Source organism: Festucalex cinctus, chromosome 7 (assembly GCF_051991245.1).
Source record: "Festucalex cinctus isolate MCC-2025b chromosome 7, RoL_Fcin_1.0, whole genome shotgun sequence".
In the NCBI taxonomy this organism is placed as follows: domain Eukaryota; kingdom Metazoa; phylum Chordata; class Actinopteri; order Syngnathiformes; family Syngnathidae; genus Festucalex; species Festucalex cinctus.
In genome coordinates this window covers 21,173,025-21,182,679 of record NC_135417.1, presented here as the reverse complement: position 1 = coordinate 21,182,679, position 9,655 = coordinate 21,173,025, and the positions used below count along the sequence as shown (strand labels likewise).

At 37.0% G+C, this 9,655-nt stretch overlaps 1 protein-coding gene across 3 annotated transcripts in view; it reads left to right on the top strand.

Annotated features, from left to right (window-relative positions):
- The first annotated feature begins 208 nt into the window (after positions 1-208).
- Positions 209-9,655, top strand: part of dop1a (DOP1 leucine zipper like protein A) — a 32,288-nt gene continuing 22,841 nt past the window's right edge. For 2 of the 3 annotated variants that reach the window (XM_077526567.1, XM_077526565.1), the window contains exons 1-8: positions 209-562; positions 1,572-1,767; positions 2,967-3,148; positions 3,233-3,403; positions 3,781-3,970; positions 4,621-4,719; positions 6,327-6,426; positions 9,313-9,422. In XM_077526567.1, the coding sequence (XP_077382693.1) occupies positions 1,630-1,767; positions 2,967-3,148; positions 3,233-3,403; positions 3,781-3,970; positions 4,621-4,719; positions 6,327-6,426; positions 9,313-9,422 (990 nt within the window). In that variant the 5' untranslated portion in view covers positions 209-562; positions 1,572-1,629. The remainder of the gene's footprint in view (positions 563-1,571; positions 1,768-2,966; positions 3,149-3,232; positions 3,404-3,780; positions 3,971-4,620; positions 4,720-6,326; positions 6,427-9,312; positions 9,423-9,655) is intronic. The other variant, XM_077526566.1, reaches the window with a different exon arrangement.

Below are 9,655 nucleotides of genomic sequence, written 5' to 3'. Positions count from 1 at the left end.
CATAGAATGTAAATATATACATAATGTAACTAAATACACATCTCCAAATAAAGTACAGTCAATCGTAATATCTTTAAAAAAAAAAAAAAAAAAAAAAAAAAAAAAAACGAAGTGGCGCCTTCAATTTTATTTTGATCACTTTATTTGTAGTTTCCGTTTTGCTTTAGCGTAACGGCGACTTTACAACCTCCAAAAGACGGAAGACATCTATGCGGAAAAAGCAGGTTGAATGTTTCGGTTGGATGTGTTGCGACCCTGCAGTGCAGTCTGGGAGCTGTCATTCCACTGCCTTTGAATATCTGATGATGAGCTCATGGTTGGTGATTTGCACACAACGAGAAGAAACACCGGGGGGAGTATGTAGAATATATGCAGCCATTGTCTGCTGGCCAAAAGACTAAAACGTTGTGAAATAGGCGCCGGGCCCTTCATCTCCATCCTCTTAGCAACCTGTTAGCAAACGTTAGCGCCCTTGCTAACGCTGTTACTGATGTGATCGCCCGTTCACCCACCGAACTGGGTTCATGTTTGAATGACACTTCTCGTCCACTAAGCTATGACGGTAAGCTGCTTTATACAAAAATGTCTGAAGTTATCATGTGTGTATCTGTCCATACCCGTTCTACCTGAAACAGTTAGCTAATTAGCCCTATCACACTCACTTCTCTAACAACATCTGTACATTATGGACTGCAAACTAATATTATGTGACAAATTGGTGAAGGCACGTTCGATTATATATAGTTAAAGGATTTTAAAAAAACAACAACAACGCGTCATCACACGTTTTATTTTATTTTATTTTTATTTAAATTGGTTTTGAATGTCTTCTAAAAACATCGAAATGGCCCTTTCTTATTTCCTGATTCAATCATTACAGCTGTTTATTTATAAGACGTGGATTCTTAAGATGTTAGACCCTAGCTTTGTATTCCCAATTCTTTTTTTTGTCAAGATAGGTAGTATCACATGTAATAAATAGTCACATTTTCCAACTGTTTGTGATTATAAATGATGTCATTTATTTGGTAACAAACCCTACATAAAATAATAAGTTGACGTTATTATACTGTTTTGAGCGTGTGTTGTATCTGACTATTTTTATCATGGTGTGACTGCCTGAAAGGAATATTGTACATTGTGAATCAGTGGTATTTCACATGCTCTCCAGCAGAGTACGCCCTTGGCTTAATTGTCAATTAACTCTCTTTAGCCAACCTGGACATCAATAGCATAATGTAGTCCCCTATTAAAAGTATTGCAGTGACCCTGGCCTCGTGGTTCTTTGTTGTTTCAACTCTCATTTACAAAGACTCTGTGCTATTGTGAAGATTCCAGAAACAGGAGCTTCCTCATTGTTTCTTTCTTAGACCTACCTGTGTAGTTATAAAAGTGAAAAATATATGGTCATGATGACTCAGGTCTGCGATATGGTCATATGACAGTCTGCCTGCTCTTTTAAGTTTCTATTAGGCAGTTGACCATATCTTTAGCATTGTCATCAAACATTTACTTTCAATAACTAATTTATTGTGTTTTAATCTATTGTCTCCTTGTGTGGTTTTGAACAGGTGTGATGTCCACATGTATTCCCGGTGTTTGATATTAGCACAATAGCCACCCAGTAGAATGAATGCAGAGGAAGTGGAGCTGCTCGGTGACTCCAAGTACAGGAACTATGTGGCAGCGGTGGATAAAGCCCTTAAGAACTTTGAGTATTCAAGTGAGTGGGCGGACCTCATCTCTGCTCTGGGCAAGCTCAACAAGGTAATTATCTGACTTTGCAATTTTTGCATGCACTATCTCACAAGTAGAGAACTTTTGCAATGACGTTCAGACCCAACTGAATCCTCTTTCCTCAACTTGCCACTAGGTGGCTGTAGTCTCTTATAATTTGAATGATACCACCAAGTGTATTGTTAATGGTAGACTTCTTTACCACAACACACACTACATGCAGAGCAGACATGGCATCTGAAAACTGAAAGAGAAACACCTATTACTGTATGCTGTGCGGTCTTGTAGAGCAGTGTTTCTTGACTGGGGGTCCATGGTCCCCTTGTGGTCCATGATGTAATTGCTAGTAGGCATGACAATGAAATACCTTTTTGGAAAGATCCTCTGAGTCTAATATGAATGGAAACAGGATTATTATGCCCAATTGTGACTTTATCCACCCAAACAATGAAGTCCTGGCTAACAGGACTTTTCCCCTCTAATCTGTTTAACAATTGTAATCCATTGTAATTTTAATAAAAGTTCTCACTCCAATTTTTATTGTTAAAGTTACTCTCTTTCCATTTGAGTGGGCATATACCATAGGGCTGGGTCTAACATATCGATATCGAATCGATATACCTTTTCATAGCTGCATATCGATTCATAAAACCATGAATCGATACTTTTAATACGCCCCCCCCCAAAAAAAAAAAAATGTGCAAAGTAAAAAAAGAAAAAAAAGAAAAAGTAGTAGGGTAAGAATTTGACATAAAAACACAAAATTTGGATGCATAGTTATGTACTATGGCTATGTAAATTTGTTTTTATTTATTTATTAACCACTGGAACATTATTATAAAATCTGCCACAGGAATAAAATAAAACATACATGATACATGATGAATGTAACTGTGTTGGATTCAATTATAAATGTCAATATTCATATTTTTACTAATACACCAAGCAAGAGAAAGAAGTTTCTACTAATTTGCAGCATTGCTACTTCTGGGAATGTCTTCCATATCAAAGTCAAATTGGTACTGCATGAAATCCTAACTGCAAATTGACTCAAATTGCACCCTTTGTCCTCCTGATTGGTCAAAAATATGCAAGGATTTCAGGAGGCATAAAGGTTGGGAGCCACCATCTCAACACTTACCATAAACAATAAGGGACTGGAAACAAAAAGGAAATAATGAACTGATGACAGCTGACAAGAAGAGAGTTGTGTTTTATTGTCCTCTCAGGTATTGCAGAACAATGCAAAATATCAAGTGGTTCCCAAGAAGCTGACAATAGGCAAGCGGTTGGCCCAATGCCTCCATCCTGCACTGCCCAGCGGAGTCCACCGTAAGGCCTTGGAGACCTATGAGATCATCTTCAAAATCATTGGACCCAAGAGGCTGGCCAAAGACCTTTTTCTTTATAGGTAATTGTTGCTTTTACAGGTGTCAGTGTAGCTACAGTGGATACACTGAACATAACTAATGTCACATCATCTTCAACATTGCAGCTCTGGGCTCTTCCCTTTACTCACCAATGCTGCCATGTCTGTAAAGCCTGTATTGCTCGGCCTCTATGAGACCTACTACCTGCCTCTGGGCAAGACACTGAAGCCTGGTCTACAAGGACTCCTCACTGGAGTACTGCCTGGCCTTGAGGAAGGATCAGAATTCTATGACAGGTTGGATTGATGGATGGTTGAATGTGGGAGAGAGAGCAAATATTTTCACAATGTGAAATCATGCAATCTTGAAATGCACCAAAACGTGATATTTTAGATAATCTTTTTCAGTATGTATTTGTTTACTTGCATTTACGATTACTGAATTTAAATTAATAGTTAATTAGAGGTGTAGGAACCCTGACACAGTGACGCTAAGCTGATTGTTCTAAGAGAAATAGCATGATCTTCCATATTTTCACTTGCCTACATCTAGCTGGAAAAGTTGTTTGGCTTTTGGCTTAGTCCATGTCAGTCAGACTCAATAGAAATTTTGGTGTGGTGTGTTACAGTATATAATCAAGGCATTATAACCAAGCACTCTATCTTTATTACAGAACCAACAACCTTTTGGAGAAGGTGGCAGCAGCAGTGGAGCAGTCGGCATTCTACAGTGCCTTATGGGGTAGCATCCTTACCAGCCCCGCAGTGCGTCTCCCGGGGGTGTCCTTTGTTCTGCTGCACCTGAACCGCAAGCTCTCCATGGAGGACCAGCTATACGTCATGGGCAGTGACATCGAACTTATGGTGCGGGTTCAGTTTTGCGGATGGTTGATGAGAGCCATCTTTAAAATATAATAGCTTTGAAGTTTGATCCCAATTTTTTCTTTATTTTATGTCTCATGGGTAGATTTTTAAGCCACATGTGTACTTTGCCACATCACAAGCCAGCATGGGATTGTTTCTTACTCAGTGACTGTGACGTAGATGTGAATGTTGGTCTCGATATTTACTGGCGACCATTTCGAGGTGTAGTCCACTTTTCGCCCAAAGTTAAATAGGATGGGTTCCATCTCCCTGCAACATTGAATTGGATAGGTAGTGTTGACAATTGATGCTTAAGTGTCGGAGCGGGACAGAGAGACAGACGGGTAGATTGCTGTGTCTGAGTAAGTGATGTAGTTGCTGATAGTTTGATAGCATTATTTTTCCACAATAAAACGTATTCCCAAAGTCTATGGAGAAAATACTAACACATATTCACAATTTTGTGGAGATAATACTAACCACTGAAGGCATTATTACCGTAGCCCAATTATTTTAAAAAACTGTACCGCTATATAACATAATCCCCAAAAGTTAGTTTGATCAAATTGATCAACATTCTTAGCAGTCAGTCAGTAATTGACCAATCATGCCCATCCCTAATGTGGCCATACTGTGTATTTTCTAATCAGGTGGAGGCTGTCAGCACATCAGTCCAGGACTCAAGTGTGCTGGTGCAGAGAAGCACTTTAGATTTGATCCTTTTCTGCTTCCCCTTCCACATGAGCCAGGTGAGAACAGCTGTTGATGCCATCTGGATGAAAACTCAGGCCAACTAGTTGCAATGTGAAAGGCATATATGTTTTCCTTTTGATGTTAGAACTGGATATTCAAAGGGATGTTTGCGTTTTCTTTTCTGTGTTGTTTGTAGTAGCCGAAATAAACTATTCCCTCATTCATTCATATCAAATTCAGAGTTAGGTAGAAGTACAGTACATACTGTCATTTCTCAATTTATAATACACTTTCATGTAATGCGCTCCCCCCAAAAAACAGACTCAAAACTATTTTTTATTTTTATTTTTTTAAATCTTCCCCTGATTTTATTGGTAGCAATCCTCAAAATTTGAAATATTTACCAAATATTAATTAGATAGATTAAGAGTTTTTGTGTTCAGAACTTCAGACACATTTTTTGTGTAAAGATAAGTTCTCTCACCTTGCTAAAAGTTTCACTTGAAACGCTCGAACCTTCCTTGGAGTTGTCACCGCTTAACTTGAAGGGAAAAAAAGTCACGGATTATGAACCAAATGTATCTTAAATTGACTCAAGTCAATTGCAAAAAATGGCGATGTGGCGAAAAAGACTTGCTCTAGAGAATACTAAGTTGTTACTCTCTTGGGAACCCACTTTCATACAAGACGTAACATTGGGTCAGGCATCGGTACAAATCCACTCCAGGGTTGTAATAATAGTTTTGGATTTTTCATTATAGTTTGTTTGTAATTCATTTTGACTTTAGTTGTTTTAAATTCAGTTACTTTGAATTAGTTTTTAGAGCGAGTTTGTTAGTTTTAATTAGTCTTATTTTTTCTAAAAGGCTTTGTTTTAGTTTTAATTAATGTTAGTATTAATCTTAGTTATTTCAATATATGCAGTGTTTCACTAAGTATTGTGTAATAAAGTAAAACAAACTAAAATTCTAAAACGACTGTTTGGCCTTCCTTCTTCTGCACGGACTTATAGCAATACCGAAATCAATGCATTGAATTAAAATGAATGCTGACAACTCATATATGATATTAAATGACAGATGAAAATGAAGGATCTTTTTGCGAGAATTATAGTTTAGTTTTATGAATATAAGATGAAGTTTAGGTTAATATATTTTTTAATTAAAGCATTTCAGGTTTTATTTCATTGATGGAATTTATTATTCAATTTTAATTTTAATTGTTTCTTTAGTTTTGGTAACTATGATAACCTTGAGCCAACTCTTAACACACCCCATATCAAGGAAAATTATTTAAATTTGGTACGTTAGACATTTTCTGTGGAATAAAGCTACATATTTTTCACAACCCATAGGTACATGTCTGTGCGATAAGAAAAAACTTTTTCAGTTCCCTTCTTGCGATGTAGTGTGTAATACACAACCTGAAATTTGTAATGATTTTGTTTAGAAAAAAAAAGTGCATTAATATCAGAAATTATGGTAGTGTTTCTGATGGTAGTCTGTTTTTCATTTAGGGCTTTTCAGAGTTAATGTGACAAGACTTAAAAATTTAGAAGCACATCTGGAGTTGTTGGTTTCAGTACTGTGAATGGCTTTCTTGGGTGTGCAGTGTCACATATTATGACAAATCAGTCACAATGTTTTTTTTCTACTTTGCTCAGGCTACTCACCCTGACATGATCCAGATCCTGTCTGCTGCTTTGCATGTGGTTTTGAGAAGAGACATGTCCCTGAACCGCAGACTCTACGCATGGCTGCTGGGTGCGAAATACTGTACACACACAGACCCCAGACCATATAACACTCATTGTGCTTGACTGTCAAATGTCGACACACTTGTTTGCTGAATGTGAACTCATATACTAGAGGAACACATTATCGACTTGTTCAGTGTAAGATGAGCCAACAGTTTGTTTGTTTTAAGTTGAAGTAGTGCTGTCAAACGATTAAAATGTTTAATCTGATTAATCACGCTTTTTAATTTTGACTAATCACGATTAATCAGCTAAATTACTTTCGTATTTGCGTAATATAAAATAAATACAAAATACCCTAATATTTTGACATTAATGCATTTTATTATCTTAATGTCATTTGCAAACATTGAGTAAATGCATGTACGCAATTGCATGCATGCATGTATTGCTCAAAACGTAACAGCATCATAACAATTGGGTGCAATTCAGCAATTAATTAAACGCAAATTGCTTTTGTTTTATCTAAAGTCCCGTCAGGGTGTTTTTTTAAAGGAAATTTACCACCGACTGGGGTCACCCCGCTCATTTTGGTACAACAGGCGTAGGAAATGCCGTGCATTGACCTAATCACTGCACAGCCTTCAATGTAACCATCCGCGGTCACGTTCAAGGCTCAAGTGCGGTAAAAAAAAAAAAAAATAGTGTGATTAATCTGCGTTAATACGTGATTAATGCGATATTTTTCTGTGATTAATTAATCTATTAACGCTTGAACTTTGACAGCCCTAATATGAAGCAACGCTTACTCAAACAAGGCATTTTACTAAACAGACTGTTGGAATGTCAATTTCTGATACCCACACTATGTTCGTTATACTCTCTTTTTCAATTCTGAGAAACAAAAATGTGGTTCTGAGGCCGTAATCTTGTTTTCTTTTGTTTACAACTCACATTGGATACACATGCTGGTAAGTGCCATCTCTATGGATGTATCAACCTTTATTCAAGTTAGCGCCTTCTATGCTTGTGACAATAACATTTCAACACCCCTTCATCTGAAATAACAAATATACTATATTTGTCTGGTGATTGGAAATGCGGGAACTTGAATATTGTTTTTCTCACCGTATTTATTCTTCCAAACGTGACTACTACTACGCTATATGGACAGAGGTCTTGGGACACCAGTTTAAAGGATGACTAAGTCAGAAGTTGATTTACTGGCTCTTTGTGCCTTACTCTTTATTAACCCCTGCTGTTGGTGTGGACTGTTCCAACACGACTGTACCTCAACACACAAACAAAAGCTAGATCAAGAACTTAACCAGCCCGTACAGCCTGTACAAAGTTCTAAAATCAATATGAAGCCCTATGGCTCCAGATGAACTATAACCATTATTTTGAGTTATATCCATCAATCGTTAATTATGTTTGACCCTAGAAATACTCTTCTGGAAACACCTTTTAAAATCTTGTACAAAGCCTTTCTTGAAGAGTATGAGCTGTTACAAGCAAAGCATGGATTTAGTCCATATTTCATTTTAATTTTCCATTAGTTGTATGTGTAAAGGTCAGAATTCACAACCCTTAAGTTTAGTGGTGCGCCGATGGATCAGCCACCGATTGTGATGGACCGATATCCATCGAAAAGTACGTGATCAGCATATGTCGATCAATGCTGATCACAAAAACCGATGATCCGCACCACGTCCTTTATAGACTGCAGACTATAGAGACCCGCCCGTGTGCAGTGTACCATCCCCTATCACTTTCCTTAACACTGCACAGGTGCACGGTAAACCATCATCATCATCACCGTCGAAAATCATGCATTCATCTGGGTCATCATTTTCCCTATTTTCTGACATGCAACAGACACAGCTAGTAACTGAATGAATATATTTGTGCATTTTCTGCACTTATCAATTTGAAATAATGTCCTATTATTGTGTAATAACGGATAGAAATGTCGATAGAAAGTTTTTAAAATGTGATTCATCAATTAACTCATTCACTCGAGCCATTTTCACTGAAGCAACCCTCTTTGCTTCCGGCTTTTACTGGATCTTGACTGATTTTGCAAGGCCAACAGAATATTGTGTTCATTTGGTATCAAGACATGGAACCTACTAAAAGAAAGATTAGAATCTCTTCTTTCATCAGGAAAAAAAAAGTATATTTCTATCTGATTCCGTTTTGCAGCAATTAGCATTAGAATTTAGCTAAGTTTCATCGTATTTCACAAATCTGTTTAGAATTGTGGGGAAACAGCTTGTTTTCAACATGGCCCTGGTTGATCTCTTATACTCTGCTGCCATCTGCTGGCCGTTTTTGTAATTACTACAATTTTTTTTCTTCTCCACCTGTTCACTGCAGTTGAGAGTCTGCATCAAAGCCTTTTGTATGCTCTAGCATAAAAAAAACCAATGTAAAAATACGTCTTTGGGACACTTAAAACATTTAAAATAGGAAGTATTTATACGTTTTTGGGAGCAAATGAGTTAATTGGGAAAAAAAAAAAAAACTGAGACTGGCAGATTAACCAATTATTAAAATAATTGTCAGTGAGCAGCTCTGAAATTGAAAAATGCGATTCTAATGTGTTCAAGATCAGAAAAGTTATCGGCCAATCAGTATCGGAACTGGCAGCATGAAACCCATAACAACCCCTGGTTAAGTCCATAAAGTGTTCTGTATAATTATGGCTTGATTTGACTTTAAGGTTTCTTTGTCTTGCAACACTTGCATATACTCAAAATTACAGTTGAGTGGTTTCTTGTACAGTTGTGCTTGACCATAACTTTAAATGTACAAAAAGTACTTTTTAACATTGGGCCAGGTGGCTTTGAATATTTTTATTCCCTTAATAAATTAAAATTGAATGTTATGTTTTAATGTTATGTTAACGTTTTTTTTTGTTTTGTTTTTTTTTTCTGTTTTTTTTTGGTAGGTTTTGACAACAATGGGGTGAAAACAGGCCCCCGCACCACTCGACAGAGCAACCCAGAAGACCATGCTAGCCACTATTTCAACACCTTCTCAAAAGACATGCTTGTCCAGGTGAGCTTTTTGGCTTTGACTACAATGTAGATCAAAACAAATCAGAGGCTTTGGCCATATTTAAGAGTTATGACTGTGTAACAGGGGCTACCATTAATTTTAGGTGGATCTGTCTTTATGATCTGGGCATTTTGTTATTTTCATCCATCTCTTTTATGACTTACCCTCCAGCATTACACATTCTCTTGGTTTTTTTTTTTTTTTTGCATGTCATGCTGCCTTGTGCTCCTTTT